Source organism: Euprymna scolopes, chromosome 42 (assembly GCF_053919585.1).
Source record: "Euprymna scolopes isolate OS-2025 chromosome 42, ASM5391958v1, whole genome shotgun sequence".
NCBI classification, from domain to species: domain Eukaryota; kingdom Metazoa; phylum Mollusca; class Cephalopoda; order Sepiida; family Sepiolidae; genus Euprymna; species Euprymna scolopes.
Window position 1 is genome coordinate 15,147,113 of NC_136523.1, and position 23,066 is coordinate 15,170,178.

General features: G+C 32.8%; 1 protein-coding gene across 2 annotated transcripts in view; it reads left to right on the plus strand.

Annotated features, from left to right (window-relative positions):
* Positions 1-7,304, plus strand: part of LOC145266931 (MYG1 exonuclease-like) — a 46,036-nt gene extending 38,732 nt beyond the window's left edge. For both annotated transcript variants that reach the window (XM_080122733.1, XM_080122732.1), the window contains exons 6-8: positions 3,116-3,238; positions 4,619-4,800; positions 6,799-7,304. In XM_080122733.1, coding sequence (XP_079978859.1) covers positions 3,116-3,238; positions 4,619-4,800; positions 6,799-6,970 — 477 coding nt within the window. In that variant the 3' untranslated portion in view covers positions 6,971-7,304. The remainder of the gene's footprint in view (positions 1-3,115; positions 3,239-4,618; positions 4,801-6,798) is intronic.
* Positions 7,305-23,066: the final 15,762 nt, after the last annotated feature.

Consider the following 23,066-nt stretch of genomic DNA (forward strand, 5'->3'; position numbering starts at 1 on the left):
CAGAAAAGGTGAAATGTAATATCTGAACAAGTACCACACTTTGTTCCTAGTCAAAAGGCCAATTAATAAAATATCAGTTAATACTAAATATCTATTTCTACTGCTGCTTTGTATGGCCGCAAGTGCTAGCCGTTAGCAGAGGAAATAAACTTAAAAGATGCTTCTGAATTTTTGTATTTTGCTTGTCATATATAGATGGCAAACAAAGATAACTTTATTTATCTGAACTAAGACACCATTATTCAGAGTCAACAGGGTTCGCACAGACTTGAAAGTCTTTGAATTTTGACTTAATCTTTGAAAATATGGAAAATGTCTTGAAAAGGCCTTGAAAATTGTGTTCTTTATGTTTGGTAAAAAAAATTGTGTTGAAATATTAAAAATAAAATGGAAATAAATACTATTAAACTATTTTTTAAGTATTAAAAAAAAATACCATTAAAATATTTATCAAATATTGAAAATATAATCGAAAATACATTGTTCTGAGACTGCATAGTAGTATTGAGAATACAAGAGTTATGTCCCTTTATCACAAAACCTCCATCGGGTAGATTCAAATCTCCCTCTATTTTTGCTTTCATTTATAATTTAATGGGGGGGAGGGGCAGGAGTAGTGGCGGTAACCATAAATAAAAATGCCCCTGAAAAAAAAAAAATTTGCTTGCACGAATGGGAATCTCCGATGGTGAATTCCTACAGAACACAATGTGAAAGGAGTTCGCTGGTACATCTCTGAGCAAACACGAGTGTGATTATGTAGAGAGTTTAATGTGAATATATATCGTCGCAGGTTTGGTCAGCCGCAGCACAGGACAGCATTTAAGCGTTGTGATGTTTCGACAAGCTTCTGGGCTTGACCTTTACTCCTGATCTGAAATAGAACACGTACAACAAATGCGTTGCCAAGGTCACTGGAAAAATGATGGGATCCTTCTACAGTAGATATCTCACTCCCGATGCAATTCTCTATCTATATAAGAGCCAACTATGTCCAAGGATGGAGTACTGTTGCCATAGCTGGGCAGGAGCTGCTAGTAGTAGCTTATCCTGCTTTGACAGAGTTCAAAATAGACTTCGTAGCCTTGTGGTGGATGCTCTTTTCTCTTCCCGGCAACCTCTTTCCCACAGAAGAGACGTTGCAAGCCTATCTCTGTCTTATCCTTATTTCCATGGCAAGTGCTCATCTGAACTCCAATCTATGGTCCCCCCTTGCCAATCTTTCACGAAAAACACCCGTCTAGCTGAAACCACTGTCAATAATTTCCCCCCGCTCTTTATCTGTGCCTAAACGTAAACGTCAATTCCATGAACAAAGTTTCTTTCTCAGAACTGCACGCCTGTGGAACTCTCTTTCATTAGTCTGTTTTCCAGCTGACTACAATCTAGTTGTCTTCAAGTACAATGTAAATAAATTCTTGATGAACCATCCCATTAAATAATTGAATTTACCTACTACTTTCTACTACTAATGATTACTAAGAAATTATCCCATTGACTACTGTACACTCAATAACCCTTATCCTTGGGTGGTCTCTGGGCCTTGGTAAATGGTGTAAAAAAAAAAATAGTATTCAAATTCTGCTTAGTGGGTCAGAGGAAGATAACTTGCTCAGAGACACACAATTAATTACCCAGCAGCTCTAAAAAAAAATCAACGTTTAACTCCAAATCCCACTCATGCTGGTCCTGGATATGACCTTAAACTATATGCGATAGTAAGGTCCCCGCTTGCGGGCTTTGGGGAGTGTGGAGCCATCCCTTGATTGCTATTGCTTGGAGGTCCACTCTGACTCAGAGTGGTAGTACCTGTTAGGGTCCCAACTATGGGTTAAATAGAAACCTACTTGAAAAAAAAAACAAATATATTCTATTAAAAAAATTTTTTCCAAAATAATTGGATTCGGAATTAAATAACCTGAAAAGAGTTGATATGCCATAAAACAAAAACAAACAACCGACGCGTACTCCTCCTTCTGCTCCAGAACTCTGGCTTGGATCAATTTACCATCTCCGGAATCACAGGTCACCATAATAAGTGATTTTTACATTTGCAAAAATATATGCACACAGTATATAGGTTCTTGCGGTAATCCGACAACACCCCATCCTTACAAGAACCAATTTTATATTTAGAAATTTTAAAAGAATTGGAATCAGTAATTGTATCGGAATCAGAAATTTAAAATAGAATCTGTAATTATATGGGAATCAGAAAAAATATTGAAATTCTTTTTATTATTAATAATATTAATAATTAATAAATTTATGTAATTCTTGGTCATTATCACTAGGGCTAGGACAACAGCATGTTCTTTTCATTGTTTTGACTCTCGAGTGTGTATCTGTTGATATCTTATATGCTTTTAGATAAAGTGATGTGGTTCTCGATTGATTAACTGATATATGCTCGAGAGTTAAAACAATGATAAAAATATTCTGTTGTCATAGCCATAATTATCAGGAGGTGAGGATTAAGCCATCACCACGCTCTAGAAGACTGTCCTGATGGTTAATCAATGGATACTTGAACAGTTTAGTCAAGACATTAAAAAATGAAAATAGCGAAAAAAAAAAAAAAAAAAAAAAGATTATATTGCACGTATACGTTATGGAACAAAAATTTCACTTAATTTCATCAAGTAGGTTTTTTTTTTGTTTTTTTTTACAGCCAAAAAACAATTTGTTATGATACCGAACAAAAGGTTCAATTTTTAGGAAGAAAAGCTAGAATTAAAGATGGGGAGGGAGTGTCGGCACTTTACATGGAGTTATCTCCCCATGGCACGTTGTTCAACTTCAGCAAATTTCACAATGGCTGACTTCAACGCACTCTCATAAAAACGTGTTTTCCGCTGTAAAAAAAAAACAAAAACTACTCAATCAAATTAAATGAAATTTTTTTTCGGAGATCCTGAGTCCAAAACAGATACGTACAATATAATCTTTTTTCGATATTTTAATTTTTTAATGTCTTGACTAAACTGCAAGTGCCAGTCAATGCTTATATCCATTTTTGCCGCATCCTCAACACGAATCTTTTAAACAAAGTTATTTTATTTATTGATTTTTGTTAATAAATTCTATTGATGTTAAAAATATTTTTGTTCTGCAGGAATTGTTTAAGAAGGCGATGAATCTTGTCGGAAATGAATTTGTTGAGCGTATTGTGTTCTATAAGGAATCGTGGCTACCTGCGAGAGAGAAAGTTCTGAAAGCTTTGGAAGAAAGGAAAACGGTAAGAATGCTGTTTTCTTTTTTTTCTTCTTTTTTTTTTTTTTTTTTTGTGAAAATTTGATGCGCCCCTCTCTTTTTCTCTCTCCGTCTTTCTGCTTTTTTCTCTGTCTCTCTCTCTCTCTCCCTGATCCTCTGAGAATGTGTGCGTGAAAACATTTTTCAACCTATATACTATATATGAATTTTTGATGTACACACTTGAGATTTGATATATAAGGTATTCAGACATATCGAAAAAAGGGCTGCTAAGGGGTCAAAATTGAAATCATGGTATGTTGGGGGGGGGGTCGGATTTTTTTTCTGTTTACTGTTTCACGACTGCGCATGCATAAATGCTTCACATGACAAATTACCTATGTTAAGAATAAGTAGGTTTGAAAACATTGTTTAAAAATTGTGTCAAGTTGGCCTAATGGTTATCGTACTTGACTCGTCTTTAGGTTTTGGTTTACTCGCATGCACGTCTCAGTTTCTTTCCATTTTTTTTTTTTTTTTTTTTTTTTTTTTTTTTTTTTTTTTTTTTACTTCATTATTCTAAATGGATTTAATGTTATGTTTAATACCTATGGTATTTCCGTTCATAATAAATAAGAAATTTGCATTTAGTAAAACGTTTATATACGTAATTTTTAAATTTCAAATATGTGCAACGCTTCAAATGCAGGTAATGTTTCTTTAATCTATTTTGCGCTGCTAACGCGACACTCTGCTGCTGATTATTTTTTTGGAGACCTGCGAACTAACACTCTATCTCGCGGATTACATCATGCGAACAAGGAAAAGAAAGACATTGACAAGGATGTATTCATCGAAATATCTCAATTAAACAAATAAATTGTTTATAAGAAGAAAAAAAATATGCAGCATTTTCTAGCCTTCTTAAAATTCATAATATTTGTGTTGTTGTTTTTTTTTTCTGTTTTTTTTCTTCTGTTTTTTCTTTTTCTTTCTTTTTTTTTCTTTTTTTTTCTTTTTTCTTTTTTTTTCTTTTTTTTCTTTTTTTTTCTTTTTTTTCTTTTTTTTTCTTTTTTTTCTTTTTTTCTTTTTTTTTCTTTTTTTTCTTTTTTTTTTTCTTTTTTTTTTCTTTTTTTTCTTTTTTTTTTTTCTTTTTTTTCTTTTTTTTTCTTTTTTTTCTTTCTTTTTTTTTTTTTTTCTTTTTTTTTTTTCTTTTTTTTTTACAACCGGGCAATGCCGGGTACATCTTCTAGTTTCCCTCTCTCTCTCTTTCTCGCTCTCTCTCTCACATATATATATAATCTTGCTCTCTCTTTCTCTCAGCTGCTTTCTCTCTTCCAACTTCTAAAATTTTTCTCCCACTTTATTTATTTTTTTTATTTTTTTTCAAACGTATATCACTTTGATATTTTTCTTATCATTTAAGGTCGACGAAAGTGGTGAGATTTTGCTTTTGTTCCCTGGTCATTGCCCATGGAAAGATCACCTGCTGACCATCGAAGAAGAACAGGGCATCACACCAGGCATAAAATATGTCCTCTACACTGATCAAGCCGGCAACTGGAGGGTACAGTGTGTTCCTGTACACGGAGAAGGATTCACAAACAGGTCAGATATAAATGCACCCCCCCTACACACACACACACACAATTGTGATATTTATATTTTCTTCAGTTTTTGTCTTCAAAATGTCAATATCAAATTTTCAGGGTCTTCCACTGCAAGTGTCGTCTTCAAGATTATGTTTTCCATTTTGAACTTTGCAAACTGTTGATTCTCCTAGCATTGTTGCTATACACTTAAAAAAATTTCTTTGAAAGTTTTAGCAGTTGTTTGTTCTTTTTTGAAAAAAAAAAAAAAAAAATGAATCACTCCCAAGCATGTAATTTGTTGCAATTGATTTTCTTTTAAAATTTATTTGAAAATAAATTATTTGAAAGTAACAAAATTTGTCGCCATACACTTCACAAATTTCTTTAAAAACTTTAGCAGCTGTTTCTCCTTTTTTGAAGAAAAATAAATGCATAATTACAGAGCATGAAATTTGTTGCAATTGACTTTCTTGTAATGAGGGTCATGTGAAAATAAATTAATTGAAACAATTGTCAGTAAATGGAAAAATATGTGAAATGTATAAGTCTCGTTTGTGATTTAAGTAAACAGCTAATAGGCTTGCTAAGAGCATTCAGAAACTTTTAAAATGCTTTTCCGGACAACGTAATATATTAGTTTAACACAGAAACTTCTTGCGTTTTTTAACTTTTAAATTCAGATGAACATATCTTGGCTCAAACAAAAATTTATTGATCGAAATCAACAGCAGCAAAATCAATATACAAGTGTAGTTATGCCAGTAACGTAAAAAAAGAAAAAAAGCATAACTACCAGTCATGAAAATTGCTGCAATCCGTTTTCTTGTTACTGAGGGATGTCTGAAAGTAACAAAATTTGAATAATTTTGTCGGCAATGGAAAAAACGTGTGCGTAACACGTTTTTTTTTTTAGAAAAAAAAAAAGCATAACTGCCAAACATGTAATCCATTTTCTTCTATCTGAATGTAAATAAGTTGGAAAATTGTCAGCAATGAAAAAAAAATATGCATAACAGATGCTAAGTTTCATATGTTGATAGGCTTGGTAAGAGCCTTCAGAAACCTGTACTTTTAAAATGCTAAGGACTTTCCAGTAATATATTAACTTATGACTTGAAATCCTATGTATGGTCTTTGTTTTAGTCACCTGCCATTCCAATCCTCGATCAATAGAAACTGACAACTTCTGCACTCACCCTCTTCACCAAACTCTTAGCTGACTACACATCTTAATTCCAATTGTCTTTGTTTATCATTTCCTTATATTGTCCTGTGTTTGTGCTATGGAGATGCAGGTGGGAATGCATTCCATCGTATCATATATTACTTCCAAGGCAATGTTGAAAAAAAATATATATATATACAGCTTTGTGGTTGTATCTTGTGTAGTTTCTGACTTTTGACACACACACACACACACAAACAAAAAAAAATATCAAAACACCATTTATCTCTGAGTCGACCATCATCTGCTGGTCTACTCCGATCTGAAAACTGCTTTGAATAACTTTTACTCCTATGGAAGTGTGGGACATTCGTAGATCCTCATTCAATCCTGGACAATATCGGATTTCCATACTCGTAATAGATAACATTCGAAATGGCTGAAAAAACAATCTTCCTCCTCTAGTCAACGCCCCAAGAATGAATAATTTTGTTTTGTTTTTAGTTATTATACATCTACGAAAGAAAAACAATCAAGAAAATGTAAACTTTGTGAGTCTTTAGTTAGTAGTTTTGGATTTTTAGCTGGATATACAAACATACACGCATACAACTGCTCTTTACATAATAAGTGACTTACATGACTGCCGATCACATTTCCCATAATTTTCACTATGTAGAGGGAGGGGTAGTCCATAGTATCGCATATTCCCTCCAAGGCAGTGCTCGAAAAAAGAGTACATCAGCTTTGTGGTTGTATTTTGTATAGTTTTTTTTTTTTTTTTACTTTTTGCACGCACACACAACCACAACTTTGTATAATAATTTTTTTTTTTTTTTTTTTTTTCAGACTGTCTTTACCTGAAGAGTGGCGTGGTCTTCGTGACGATGTACTCTCTGAAAAATCTGGAATCAAAGACTGTATTTTTGTACACGCCTCTGGCTTCATTGGCGGCAACAAGACATACGACGGTGCCCTCGAAATGGCCAGGGTCGCCTTGAAAAATAAAACGGAATCTTAATTGTAGAGAAAAGTAAATTTGTATGAATTGTCACGGTACAATTTCTCTAACCATCACAATTTGGTTGTTGGCATTGGTTTCAATGATTCCTTCTGGAGTCAAGTACTTAGAGGAGGGATCATGTGAAGGTTGCCAACATCCACATGAAGATGGTGCTATGGAACTGACTGGATTCGAACTTCATACACCCAGATCATCAGCTTGTGTCATTATCGTCTTCATCTCAAATATATCCATCACATCTCATGTTTACGGATTTATGTATTTAGTCATTTGCTTAAAACTGGTGTTATATTCAAGCCAGTATCTTGTATTATAAAAAAGCTGCATTCTTGTCCGTTTGTTTGTTTACAATTTAATTAATATGTACAAATTAATTTTCATAATGAAAACAGGCTTGTATAGTTTTGTTCCTGTATCATTTATTTATATATATACGATGCCCGGGTCTCTTGAGGTAAATCAAAACTCCAGGGGGGGGGGGTAAATAAAAAAAAACGTTTTGGTAGGTAAGTATGAGAATCGAACCCGTACCCTTGAGTTGGAAATTAATGTGTGAAAAAAAAAAACGGGAGACGTTACCCATTAGGCCACCGCGACATACATACAACATACTCAAGTTTGAATTTATTTATTAAACTATAAAAACAGGCGTGCACAATAAAAGTAAACTCTGCTGCTACCATTTGACCTAATTAAGAAGGTCAAATAGAAGTCACGCAGTTATTTACCCAAGTTTTACTGTTTTTGGTTTTTTCCCCCCAACATCTGTTGGGGGGAGGGGAACCAGCTCCCAATTGTCCAGATTGAATAGCAATTGTCTTATGTACAACATTGATCAAAGCTGATTGCTTCTGGACATTTCCTGGCGCAATGCCGAGAACGTTGTTCATTGTTAACTTTGAATTAGTTTCACTTTTTATACGAAAAAGCCTCAACATGCGAGAAGCCAAAATAGCAATAATTTTGTAAAAGTTGACGTAAATAAATTTAGATGCGACGCACTTTCCCAAATCGTATATATTATTATTTAGGACCCATATAAACAGTTGTAAGCGATCGTAACGACATCGGAACCGTGTGCGAGAAAAGCCTTTTGAAGACATACACGAAATGGTCACACACATTTTGCCTTTTATATATATAGATATATATATATAATAATAATAAGAATTACAGTTTAGTTTTGCCATCTTGGTAAACTTAAGTAAATTATAAATATTAAAGAATTAATATTTATAAAGTAATCTCAACCAGATGTAAAAGCTCGATAAAACCAAATAGAAGATAGAGCTTATAATAAAAACAAGTAGTTAATAAAACATGTTAAAAAACACTTTGAAAATGAGTTAAAAACATATTTAATTTTAAAAAGGAAACACTAAATAAATGGACAGTCCTTAATCCGCAGTTTCGAAGGATTACATTCATTCTCATCAGAGGGTAGGATTTAGCAAAATGCGGGATCGGATTTTGCTTACAAAAGTATTAAATGAAACTACAAGTAAGTCATAGATCTTACTTGATAACAAAAAGTGAAGCAGAAAGAATAGGGTGAATAAAAAAGTGATTTCACGTGAATGGATAGTCTGGTGAAGGGTAAAATTTCCAATGACGTTAAAATCCAAAGATGCAAAATCCAAGAAAGTTAGTAAAATTTCCATCCGCACAAGTAAAATCCAAATTAAATACGTTTTTAACTCTTTTTCAAAGTGTTTTTTAACATGTTTTATTAACTACTTGTTCTATATATATGTGTGTGTGTGTGTGTGTGTGTGTAAAATGTTGAAATTGAATTAATGTTTGAACTGCCAAATACTGTTAAATGTTTGTGAAAAAAAAAGGTTTTCTTTAGCTTGTAGTGTTCTTGGCACATGCAAAAACAAAAATCCTTCCCCCCCCCTCTGTTTCGACGTTCGTAGAAAATCCAGACTTCTTTCTTCCCACTGACATGCAAATTCACTGCACATTCAAACGACTCCAAGTCAAAAAACGAACATCCTCTCAATGAAAGAAATACCAACTTTTTATATGCTCAAATTCAACCGCGTCTTAATTTGCATTTGTCACCTTTTCGTTTCGTAAATTGGAGATATTATAATCTACGTAGTATATAAAACGTTCTAAGAAACATTACAAAACATGTGCACACTAACACACTTTATATATATATATATATCAATTGAAATGAATGGTTCTTGTCTTGGGGAGGCCTCATGTTTTGACAAGCTTCTGGGCTTGACCTTTACTCCTGATCTGAAATGGAACACATACATTAAATCAGTTGCCAAGGCCGATCGAGTCAGTAGATATCTCACTGCTGATGCAATTCTCTATCTATATATATAAAGCTAGGTGCGTCCTTGAGTGACCTCTTGGACTTGATAAGTGGTGATGCCTATGTAAAAAAAAACAAAAAAACAACCAAAATCAACTTGATTTTGATTTGTTTGTTTTTCCTTTTGAAACTGATAATTCACAATTATTAATTTTTTTACTCATATATATATATATATATATATATATATTACATGGATTTTTATGGTAAATCTTTATAGTTAAACATTCAGACATTTTATACAGCACAATCATGTTGACACGCCGGTTCTCACCAGATCACCAAAGTTAAGCAACGTTGAGCCTGGCCAGTACCAGATGGGTGACCATTTGGGAAGGCTAGGCGCTGTATGTACCTTCTGGGAATGTTGGGTGTGGGGCCAGCACCCTCACCTTATAAAAAGTACTCCTCGCTACAATTCGCAATTCCATGAGGCTAGACTACTATAAATCCATGGCTGCCATCTTTAATCTCTCTCTTTTTCTCTCAAATCCCACCTGAAGGTAAGTCGTATAGCCACATGATGCACACACACGTGGGCACTTTCTTCTTTGCAAAACAAGTTAAGAACGGCAGAGAAAGTTCGTTGAACTGGCAAGACTGAAAAAGAAATAAACCAAGCATTGATTAAAGGAAGTGTTCTACTTGTTATTTTATGCATGCAGTTCCCTTTGCAGCTACGAGTGGCAAAGCCAAGAGGCAGAAAAAAAAAGGTATGTCAACACACATATAAGACTTCATGCACACACACTAGACGTATCACAATTAAATACATAGATATAGACAAAGACACACGTAATGAGATATACACGCAACAGACAAAATCCCCCTCCCCCCACTTCCCCAAAATCTTACACAATAATAAACAAAACAACAATTTATTTTTTTTTTTTTTATATATAATTTTTCGGGGTTCTAATTTTTTTTTTTTATATATATTTTTTTTTTATTGTCTTACAAGAGTATAACAAATTCATAGAATCATGACTGTCAGATGAAAAGAAAAAAAAAGGAATTTTGAAGATAAAAAAAAAATATACAATGGAACAAAAAAAAAAAAAAAAAAATTGAAAAATGAGGTATGTCTCACCCCCAGCCCTCTCCAAGTATATACTTACAGACTTTTTTAGTCTCAAATTTTCGGATTTATTTTTTTTTTGTAATTTTAATTTTCAGAACGGTACCCTTTGTTCCTTTCAGTAACATAAATTATTAAAAAAAAAAAAAAATTAAAAAGTTAGTTAAAAAAAACAAATACATATATTGCTTTAATTACTCATTCTTGACTTACTTGCATAAAAAAAAAGTTCAATATTTCATAAAAAAAGTTTCAAGCAATTTAATTTACCGTAAATAGAGATTGCGAGGAAACCATAATTTGATTATGTAATTACTTCTTGTAATGGCTGAATGTGGGTTATTTTAATCTATCAGCATTTGCAGCAAATTAAATTGCTTTAAACTTTTTAAATATTGTATTTATTTTTTTAAAACACAGATGAGTAACACAAAATAGTTTTTGACTAATTTCCAAACTGTATTTCCATGAAAAATAACGGTCAATGTGCACTGGTTGTCCAACCTGCAAAGGGTGTTTATTCCAAAAGCCATTCTTAACATGGGGAGGGGTTGTTTGTTCCGAAAGCCATTCTTAACATTGGGAGGTTATGGGGTATTTTTTTCCGAAAGGCATTTTCTTATTTTCAACCTCTCCGTGGTAAGAACGGCTTTTGGAATAAACACTCTTTGCATATTGGACAACCAGTGCACACTGACAAAAATAATTTATCTTATTAAAAAGGATTATTAAAAGATTTTGGTTCTTTGAGATATTCTACTGCTGCGAAGTACCGTTTATCTTTGGCTTAGGAGCACAAATGAACCCCAATGCTCGCCTATGATGTAGTCACTTGCTACTTTTTGAGATAGACTTTCTGAGCCAAATACTGTTGGTACATCTAAACAGGAGCTGCTTGGCACATCCTATCTTGCTTGATAGAGTTCAAAACGGACTTCGAAACCTTGTAGGTGATGCTCTTTTCCCTTCCCTGCAACCTCTTCTCCACAGAAGAGACATTGCGAGCCTGTCTCTGCTCTATCATTATTTTCATGGCAAGTGCTCATCTGAGCTCCAATCTATATCCCACCTCCTTGCTAAACTTTCACAAAAAAACACCAGACTAGCTAAAGCTACTAATCAACAACTTTTTTTTTTATCTTTAGCGGAGGAGCACAAACGAACCATAATACTTGACCATGGCTTATGTGACAATATATATGCGATAGACTAGAAAATATAGATATCAAGAGACTTTTAACGTTACCAGATCCGCCAACATTATTTGGAGAGGGGTGAAAAAAAGATTAACATGGTTTGGACATGTTTTCTGGTTGCTAGTCTCCAATTATGTAAAAAAATCATTTCAAGAAGATGAAGTGGACGGCCAACAAAAGAGATGAACCAACCAGATAAGAATTCATAGTGGAACGCCACCAGCTGAACTGACATAACGGTTGATGGTGGTAAGCCACTTCTGACAGCTGAACGACTGGTCCAAGACGGAGATAAGTGACAAATTTGTTCTCAAACATGTGGTGAACTTCTCTAATATACGTGTTTTAAGTCAAGCTAATAGACTTTTATTCTATCTAGAAACTATCTTTCAATTAAAAATTTAAAGGTTTCAAAATCACATTCGAATTTTCACGCCATTAAAAACTGACCTTGTGTCTAACTCCATCGTAGAGAGGCAAGTAAACAGGAATAATATCTATCGAGTTGTCTTCATAATCCTTTCATTGTACTGTTCCCTCATCTCATTAAGATTTATCCTCAACTGGCTTTTAGCCTTGGTATACAATAAACCATTAGTATGTATATAAAAAGAAAAAAAAAAAAAAACTTTTATCTCCCTATCACAGTTTTCTTTCTATCTTCCTCTATCGCTTTCCTTCTCGCAAATAAAGGAGTTTCCCCTCCCCCTAACAGAACAGATACTACACTTTTGAGGCTTAAAAACCAAGAACGTGTATTTTAGTTCGATTTGATGAAAATATTTTTTTTTTTTTTTTTTAAATGGACCCAATATTCCATCTGAGGCAATGCAGAAAAAAAACTTTTATGGGTGTGTCTGGTGTAGTTTCAGATTTTTAGGTGAATTAATGGCAATAAAATAGAAGGGATATAAAGTGTGTGCACCATTTTTTTTAATCTCCCCTCTCATCCCGTCCTATCACAGGTGCCATTTCACACAATCATTCCCTTCCTCACAAATAAGAGAGCTTCCTTCTTCGACTGAACAGATACTGCACTTTTGCTCCTTGAGGCCAAGAAAGTGAATTTTAGTTTTAGTTTATGACTAAAGGTTGATAAAACATATGTACCGACATTAAGTCTGATGCAATGCTGAAAATTCTTTAATTCTGTATTATTAATTGGAATTTATTATTGAGATGAGCATTATTTATTAATTTTATTTATTGTAGACTGTTATCCTCATCTTTTCTTAGTTGTTTCACGACGTTTGAAACCACTAAGAAAAGATGAGATGAAAATAGTCCACAAAAATAAAAAAATAATATAATCTTATATCAGTGTTGTGGGTGTGTCTTGTGTAGTTTGACTTTTTAGTGGATGGTTTTTAGTTCTCTCCCACTGCAAGAACTTCAGACACTAGTATCGGAAAGTGAGATTGAGAGGTCAGCACCCCAAGGAAGGGCACTCTGACCTGCAAAAAGTGCCTGCGTGCGCAGCTCCATCGGTGTTTCCCGGTAAGAGTGCCTCTGGTGATTAACAATAAACTCAAAGAGAGAAGGCAAAGCCTGGGAGAATGGATAAGGAGACAAATAGCTGCTCTTCATATAGTAGGTTACTACATTGGTTAATCCTGGGCAACGCTGGGTCAGAACGGGCAGTTCAAATATAAAAGAAACCGCCCTGTTGCCCCACTTTATTCCTGGCTCTGGGAAATTAGGTGATTTTTTTTTTTTTTGAAACCTTTAAACATCTCCTTATGAGATTTCGAAATTCGAAAGTGACTTTGGAGCCTATAAATTGGCAGAATGAAAATGATTTCTGGCTGGACAAAACCAAAGATCTCTTGCATTTCTTGGAGGAGGCACTGCTCTAGAAAAGAACCAACACTTCTAGGAAAGAACAAAGTCTCTTTTTTATAGATCATAGACACTTAGGGAAAATTAATAATAAAATAACGATGTGGAAAAAAAAATCAATTTAGTTCACTGACATGTTTTGCCATTGGCTTCATCGTTGTAAAAAATTGAACAGAACAAAAACAGAAATAGATTTCTTTTTTAATGTCATGGCAAATGTATGGTTCAATGTTTTTCGTTTGTTTAATTCAGTTTTTCAAAATTTAAATCATTTAAGGTATGTCAGCAGAAACGAATTAATCTTTCTATACTTATTTTTAAACTTCCCCACATTTATATATATATATATATATATATATATATATATAAACTATCCATTCATGTGAAATCACCTTTTTCTTCACAATACTCCCTCTCTTTCACTATTTGTTACCAAGTAAGATCTATGACTTACTTGTAGTTTCATCAAATACTTTTGCTAGCAAAATCTGATCTCGCATTTTGCTAAATCCTACCTTCTGATGAGAAGGAAAGTATTTCTTCGAAACTCCGCAGAGTAAAGACTATCCACTTATTTTGTGCTTTTTAAAATTAAATGTTTTTAACTCTTTCAAAGTGTTTTTTTAACATGTTTTATTAACTACTTGTTATATATATATATATATATATATATATATATATATATATATATATATTTAAAGTGATGGTTGTGTAGTTCCAACGAGAGAAAAAATGTATATTTAAAAGAGTGTAGCCATCAACAATTGTGGGTTTTTTTAAAGGTTTTCATCATATTTTTATTTTAAAATATTTTTATAACGCGTTTCGAGCTTAGGGTGTGCTCTCTTCAGATATTTTCGTAAAAAGTTTTTCTTTAAAATGGGAGTTTGTGGATATGCCTCCGCTGATATTAAATATGTTTTTCATAGTGGCGCGATGCGTGTGTTCAGTGTTTAGACGTTCTGTCTCCAAGTGTAAGTGTTTCACTGTGACCGGTCAAAGTTAGTTTCAAAGAGTGTTTTTTAGTCCATATGGTGAAGGTTTTTATGGCTTCTTTAGGGTTCTTTTTTATTTATTAAAGACTTTCTTTCCCCATGTATAGCATACACTCACACACAATCCCATACGCATACATATATATTCATGTACATGTACACATGCACACGCACACAGGCACACACACATACACACACGTACATACATAGAAATATATGTAGGAGCATACATATATACACATATACATACCCACCTACACACCCACACACGTACTCGCATACATCCACCGCTAACAATTATTTTTATTTTTTTATTTTTTATTTTATATATATATATATATATATATACACTTTTTTTTTTTTTTTTTTTTTTTTTTTTTTTCCTACCAAAACACGCATGTATATATGCGCTTAATCATTCAGACATATGTACACGCACCCACACACACACAAGTAAGATGGAGAATAATAGGTAGAAGATATATATACACACATACACGCACATACACACATATATGTACACACATATATGTATGTGCACATACACTCACAAACATCCACATACTATGTAGGCACATACACATACACACACACATGCACACACACACAGACATATGCAGGGGCTCACACATACGCGTATATCCATATTCACACGAACACATTTACCCACTCATACATGTGCATACATATGTATATATACATACATACACACATACATACGGATGTGTATATACTCATCCACCCATATATATATATATATGGGCACATGCACTCACAATCCCACACACACACACATATTCATACATCCCACCTTATGTATATATTGGTTGAAGTTTCCTTTCCAATCCATGCACATATGCATACATGGATTCGGTCACCCAAACATAAGTGCACGTATACATACAAACAAGATGTAGCATAGATAACAGATGATATATAATTATACACACACGCATACACAATCATATGTGTACACCCACGCACATACACATATACACACGCACACATGCGCGCACACATACATACATACGTTTAATTTCTAGTTGTTTGTTTAGTTAAGAGAAATGGTACTGTACTGGGTATGGGCGCGCGCACCCGCGAAAGTGTGCGTGTGCCTTATTGTGCTTTTTTGTTGTTTTGTGTGTGAGGGTGCACACCTACCCAAGCATGCATGCGTTTAAGTGTATTTTGTGTTTTGCCTATTTATGTGTATAATTATGGAGAGACGTTTAAGGCGGGGTTAAACTTTGTTATGAAATTTTTTTCTTGAGTTAGCAAGTAGAAGTAGTTGTCAGTTTGGAAGATGGGCATTATCTCGAATCTGCCTGCCCATCTTCCAAACTGACAACTACTTCTACTTGCTAACTCAAGAAAAAAATTTCATAACAAAGTTTAACCCCGCCTTAAACGTCTCTCCATAATTATACACATAAATAGGCAAAACACAAAATACACTTAAACGCATGCATGCTTGGGTAGGTGTGCACCCTCACACACAAAACAACAAAAAAGCACAATAAGGCACACGCACACTTTCGCGGGTGCGCGCGCCCATACCCAGTACAGTACCATTTCTCTTAACTAAACAAACAACTAGAAATTAAACGTATGTATGTATGTGTGCGCGCATGTGTGCGTGTGTATATGTGTATGTGCGTGGGTGTACACATATGATTGTGTATGCGTGTGTGTATAATTATATATCATCTGTTATCTATGCTACATCTTGTTTGTATGTATACGTGCACTTATGTTTGGGTGACCGAATCCATGTATGCATATGTGCATGGATTGGAAAGGAAACTTCAACCAATATATACATAAGGTGGGATGTATGAATATGTGTGTGTGTGTGGGATTGTGAGTGCATGTGCCCATATATATATATATATGGGTGGATGAGTATATACACATCCGTATGTATGTGTGTATGTATGTATATATACATATGTATGCACATGTATGAGTGGGTAAATGTGTTCGTGTGAATATGGATATACGCGTATGTGTGAGCCCCTGCATATGTCTGTGTGTGTGTGCATGTGTGTGTGTATGTGTATGTGCCTACATAGTATGTGGATGTTTGTGAGTGTATGTGCACATACATATATGTGTGTACATATATGTGTGTATGTGCGTGTATGTGTGTATATATATCTTCTACCTATTATTCTCCATCTTACTTGTGTGTGTGTGGGTGCGTGTACATATGTCTGAATGATTAAGCGCATATATACATGCGTGTTTTGGTAGGAAAAAAAAAAAAAAAAAAAAAAAAAAAAAAAAAAAAAAAAAAAAAAGTGTATATATATATATATATATATATATAAAATAAAAAATAAAAAAATAAAAATAATTGTTAGCGGTGGATGTATGCGAGTACGTGTGTGGGTGTGTAGGTGGGTATGTATATGTGTATATATGTATGCTCCTACATATATTTCTATGTATGTACGTGTGTGTATGTGTGTGTGCCTGTGTGCGTGTGCATGTGTACATGTACATGAATATATATGTATGCGTATGGGATTGTGTGTGAGTGTATGCTATACATGGGGAAAGAAAGTCTTTAATAAATAAAAAAGAACCCTAAAGAAGCCATAAAAACCTTCACCATATGGACTAAAAAACACTCTTTGAAACTAACTTTGACCGGTCACAGTGAAACACTTACACTTGGAGACAGAACGTCTAAACACTGAACACACGCATCGCGCCACTATGAAAAACATATTTAATATCAGCGGAGGCATATCCACAAACTCCCATTTTAAAGAAAAACTTTTTACGAAAATATCTGAAGAGAGCACACCCTAAGCTCGAAACGCGTTATAAAAATATTTTAAAATAAAAATATGATGAAAACCTTTAAAAAAACCCACAATTGTTGATGGCTACACTCTTTTAAATATATATATATATATATATATATTAGTTTTTTGTTTGAATTTCATTCAGAAAAATTTTTCACAACAGAAATTTGGACTTTCTCTCTTCTCATCTGGGGACACGGAAAAAATGCTCAAAACATACCATATATATATGTTATCTATCTTGTTTTTTTTTAATATTATCTTATTGTATCTCTATTTCAAGTCCATTCCTAAAATATCTGATTTGAAAAATTTCTAGCTATCCTGAATTTTTATCAAAAATATTACGGAGGTTTTTAATATATAATTTTAACCTATAATAGAGAATAGCTTTCAGTGGACACTTCATACAGGTACCATACCAGCTAAAAACGAGGCGGAATAAACCTCGGACCTTCCATACGCAAAGGATTATTGCTAAGGACCAATAATGCTCTACAATAAATTGGAATCTACCTACAATGGTGATTTATTCAACAAACTCGGACTGACCACATCATACCACTCTCAAGGATTACCATGACACCCAGATACCATAAATTCATATCCTTTCATGGTTTCTACTTTTATTTCCTATTTTCTTTATCTATGTCCCCTAAAAAAAATGTAATTAATTTTTAATATATTTCTTTGTATGTGCTGAATAGCAAAATTATTTCGAATTAGATCTAATATTTGCTAATGACTTTTCCTCTGAGGAGATGAGCCTACATCGAAAATCCATGGATTAAGGAAAATCTCTGAACTGTAATCTTCATTCAAACAATAAATCTCTGTTCTGAAAAATTATTGTAAGACTCAATACTACATGATTAATTAATCTGGGTTCCTATTCACCTCAGGATACTTATATATATATATATATATATATATATATATATATATATATATATATATATATATATAAAGCTCAATGTCTGTCTGTCTGTCTGTCTACAAATACGCTCCTATATGGTTTACTATTATACTAAACTGACCAAATACAGTGATAGAAGTGGTATCAAGGAGCAAAAATGGGTATGATAAAGTCCCCCCCCCTCACTAACAGGGGCGGGGCCCCAGGGAGAAAACTATGCATGCTCACATTGTTTCACGTAGAGCTACTAAATTTAGCAGGATAACCCATCATGGGGAGGGGAATGTTTTGATGGGTTATACCGCTCACCCTCACTAACAGAGTAGCGGCCCAGGGGTGTCGCTTACAAACGGTTACCCTATGCACACTTACAATGTTTGATACAGTGCTACCGAACTTGCCATGATAACCTCACCATTGAAAGAGGAAGGTTTTTACGGGTTACATTGCTCACTCACGCCAACTGGGGTGGGGACCCATGGGGATCACTTATAATGGGGAGCCCTAATTAGTATTCATGTTTGCCTCAATAAAGATTCTCACTACTGCCCCCCTCATGTTCGTTTGAGGGGTTGCTTTGGTTTTGAAACTATCTCTTTATACCCACACCCCACTTTTCAAAACCTTTCATTTTTGAAGACCCAATCAATGACAGGTACTGATACTCTTGCTAATATATATATATATATATATATATATATAAGAATAACAGTATAGTTATATTCAAGATTCAAATATTTATTTTTTTGTGCAAAACAGCTCCTCCAACATGTTAAAATTTTGGTACATTTTTTACAGATCCGTTTCGTTATGCAGAAACAAACGGTGTGCGTATTTAGCTCACTGACATGTTTCGCCTGGAACATTGGTTTCATCATAGTAAAAAAATTAAACAAAACAAAAATATAAAATGGATTTTTTTTTAATTAATTTTTTTATTTTTATGTCATGGCAAATGTATGGTTGAATATCTTTTTTTGTTTGGTTGGTTGGTTAGTTCAATATTTATAAATTTAATAAATTCTTTCGACTGACTTTCACTACAGACCTGAAGATTTATACAGATATATCTGTTGCTAAGGTCACTGTAAAAAAAACAAGAAAAAAAAAACAAATGACCATTCTATCATCCCAGAAAGTGTCTCACATCTGACACAGTCCTCTACCTGTGTTATATATTAGTGACCCCACGTCAATAGCGATTAAGTTAGCTAGTATGAATCTTGACAAAGGTCACACTGAGTGCATAATAATAAACCAGATCTGTAAAATAGAATAATCCCCAGGGGTGAATGAAAGATGGACGATATAATTAAGATGTATCCTTTAAAAAATAAATAAAAATAACTTTCTGTACTTACATTTTTTTTTTAAAACTATTTTGTCAGATATCTATTTGAAATGTCAATTAAAAAAAAATGTATGAATTTCAACCGCCTACCATTAACCAATTTCTTTTCAAATTGACTTTCAAAAGAATGTGTATTACCCCCCCCCCACTGTCTATATTTTGTCTGGCAATGCTGAAGAGTGTGTTTTGTGTAGTTTGACTTTTTTTCAACTATTTTGTCAGATTCTTGATCCTTTCTCCTTATTATATATATAATATATATATATTCATAGGTTGAGCTCTCTAATAGGAGAAAAAATGGTTTCCACTTAGAGTAAAGAAACAGTCTGCTATAAGGAATAGATTTCTCAGATTACTGATAGCATAGTATATAATTATATGTGAACAAAGAAAATACAATATAGCCTCAATTTCTTTTGCTTTGCGTGAAGCTCCTAACAATATCTCAGAAATAGATCAGATTACAGTTGTGGGCCAGAGAATGCGTCCCGTTTCCTACTAATATGGAAATCTCCTCTTCTGAAACCCTGAATTCTGAATTAAAAGCAACTGGGGTCCAGTGTAAGATGCTCATATGTCTGGGAATGGGGAAATTAAAAACTTATGGCTAGATGGGGTTACAAAACTGACCCAACCATCTGCGGACATGGAGAGGAGGACCGTACAATGTAGCATTTCCTTGTGTACCCGATATTACCAAACCGGTGCAACTTGAAAGATTGTGATGAGTAAAAAAAAATAATAACTGCATAAAAATAAAGGGTGGGGGGTGTTGTATAACCACATAAAAAAATACAGGCAAAGTGGTTCTGCGGTTTGAAGAACAATGATGCTCCCCTTTGGCCAAAGTTGATAAAGTGACTCTCCTAAAAAATTATTAACCTCGGAAATTAAAAACTGCCAAAGTCTTCAAATACACAACAATATATACAAAAGAAAAGTGAACGCACTTCTCGGCTAAAAATATACAACACCTCATTTTCTTTTTTTTTTTCAGATTTAAAATTTAAAAAAATTAAGATAGAAAAAAGTTTTTTTTTTTTTTTTTTTTCTTTTAAATCCATTGTTCCTAAAAAGAAAAATATTTTTTTAATTAAAGGAACAATGAAGAAAAATATAAATGTTATATCTATAAAAATTATGAATTAAAAAAAAAAAAAAAAAAAAAAAAAAAAAAAAAATTATATTTAAAATTTTTTTTATAGGAACTATGAATACCAAAACTTAAAAAATATATATTTATAGGAACTATGAATTAAAAAAAATGTTATATTCATGCTATATTCATTCTTATAAAACAATTTTCTTTCATTCATAGTTCTTATAATTAAAAAATATTTCACGGTTTCTACAAATTAAGAAAGTCCTTAAGAATCTAAAAAAAAAAATTTTTATTTCATAGTTCCTATAATTAACGAAAAAGTTAATTCATGGTCCCTACAAATTTTAAAAAAAAAAAAAAAAGTAATTTTTCTGTAATTCATAGTTCCTATAATAACATACTTTTAAATAAAAATTTTTTATAAACAAAAATTAAAAAAAACTTAAATCTGACATAATCAAAACATTTTCTGAACATGTTTTTGCCTTTTGTTTTTAATTTTTTTTTTTATTATTCTTTTGATGTTTTAATCCCAACTATTTTGATGGATATATGCTTGTGGAATTTCTTTGATCAATCCACTAGTGCAGACTGACCTGACAGAGATGAAATGGCAAGGGAGGAATGGGAGGGGAAAACACAGGGAAGGGTTAAAAAAAAAAGGGGGGGTATGGAGATGTTAAATGGATTTTATCACCCCCCCCTTCATCTCAGATATAACTTTTTCTTAGTACAGTCATTTTGTATTTTAGGATAGAGAAGGAAGAGGAAGAAAGCCAAGGATGGACAGAGATTTTGTTGGGGTCCTTTGGGTGTGGGTGGGGAATCCGGGGGGATTGAAAAAAAATTGTATTAGCATTTCTTTTCTTTTCTTTTTCTTTGAATTTGATGTAATTATGCAAAGGAAGATGGAGAAAGATTTTCCAAGCCCTGATTCAGAAAACAAGGAGGAAAGTAAAAAGAAAAAAGTTTTTTTTAAAATATAAAAAAATTTTACAAAAATTTTTTTTTTCAAAAGTCCTTTAAATAAAAATAAAATAAAATCAGAAAGATAAGAGAAAAAAACCCAAACATGATAAAAGAAATAATATACATTTTTAAAGTCATTTTAGTTAATTTGCAAATTGTTGGGGCTTACTAACATGGATATTCTTGCTAACAAATGTCCTTTTTTAAATGTTGCTTATGTAGTTATAGGTCCGATCCTTGCCAGAAAAGTCTAGCCATATCCCATAAAAAAGGGGTGGGGGCACATAAAACAAAATGGGGAGGTAACTCCTTCATTGCTAACAAAGCAAAAAGCAGCATTTCAAAACTGCTAATATTGTTAATGGAAAAATAACAACAGATTATATATATATATATATATATATATATATATATATATATATATATATATATATAAAGAATAGCATCTATCTTACTAATATATATTTATATAGGTATAGCTAGTATTGAGCACTTTTGTAAAAAAAAAATAAATTGGGGTTCAAGATCATATTATATATATATATATACTAGGAAGAATTTAGTCTTTATTAATGTGGAATGTTAGTGCTTACAGACATGGCTATTCTTGCTAAAAATGTAATATATATATATATATATTACATCGGCGATAATCGTGACACCCTGCACTGATGAATTCTGAAAGTATGAAACAGTATGTAGGTATTTAATAATTATTATAGTAAATAATTATACATATATTATATCAATCATAATTTAGGAATTTAAAATTTGTGATTTGAAAAAGTTAAATTTCAAATATAGAAATTATTGAGCAATTTTATTTAGCTGGGATAGTCTTATTACATGCAATAATATTTTGTAAGCCCGATAATCACTGGATTTGCACACCAGTAGATTTATTCTATTTCACTATTCTGAATTTTATATATATATATATATATATTATATATATATATATATATATAAATAAATATCAGAAGTAAACATTCCCAGTCAAAAGATGTATTCATATCACATTTATATTATTTTATTGTTAGTACAGTGCGTCTTATACTAATAAAATAATATGTGAGTGCAATTTAAATACATCTTAGGTTTGGTATGCTTACTTCCAATGGATATGCTCTGAAAGTGTAAATTCGTTTTTATTGAGCTTAATTAATCGTGGCAATTTGGAATAAGTTTTATTGCACATATATATTAACAGTATATCTCTCTTTATAATCACATTAAGCATTAAGGTAAGAAATTTAGTCTGTATTAATGTGGAATTCTTACATTACCATACTATAATTCTGGGGTCAAAGTCTCATCTAGGCCTTACTAGTACATATTATACGAAGTAATCATGAAGTAATGCAATAGAAATGTTGACACCTCCAGAATTATCATTGGATGAGGCTAAAATGGTGGTTACTGTTATCAAGGCGCAGCAGATTCATGCATGAAAATTTAGGTAGCGAGAAAACATTTTAAGGTCAAGGTGACATACGATG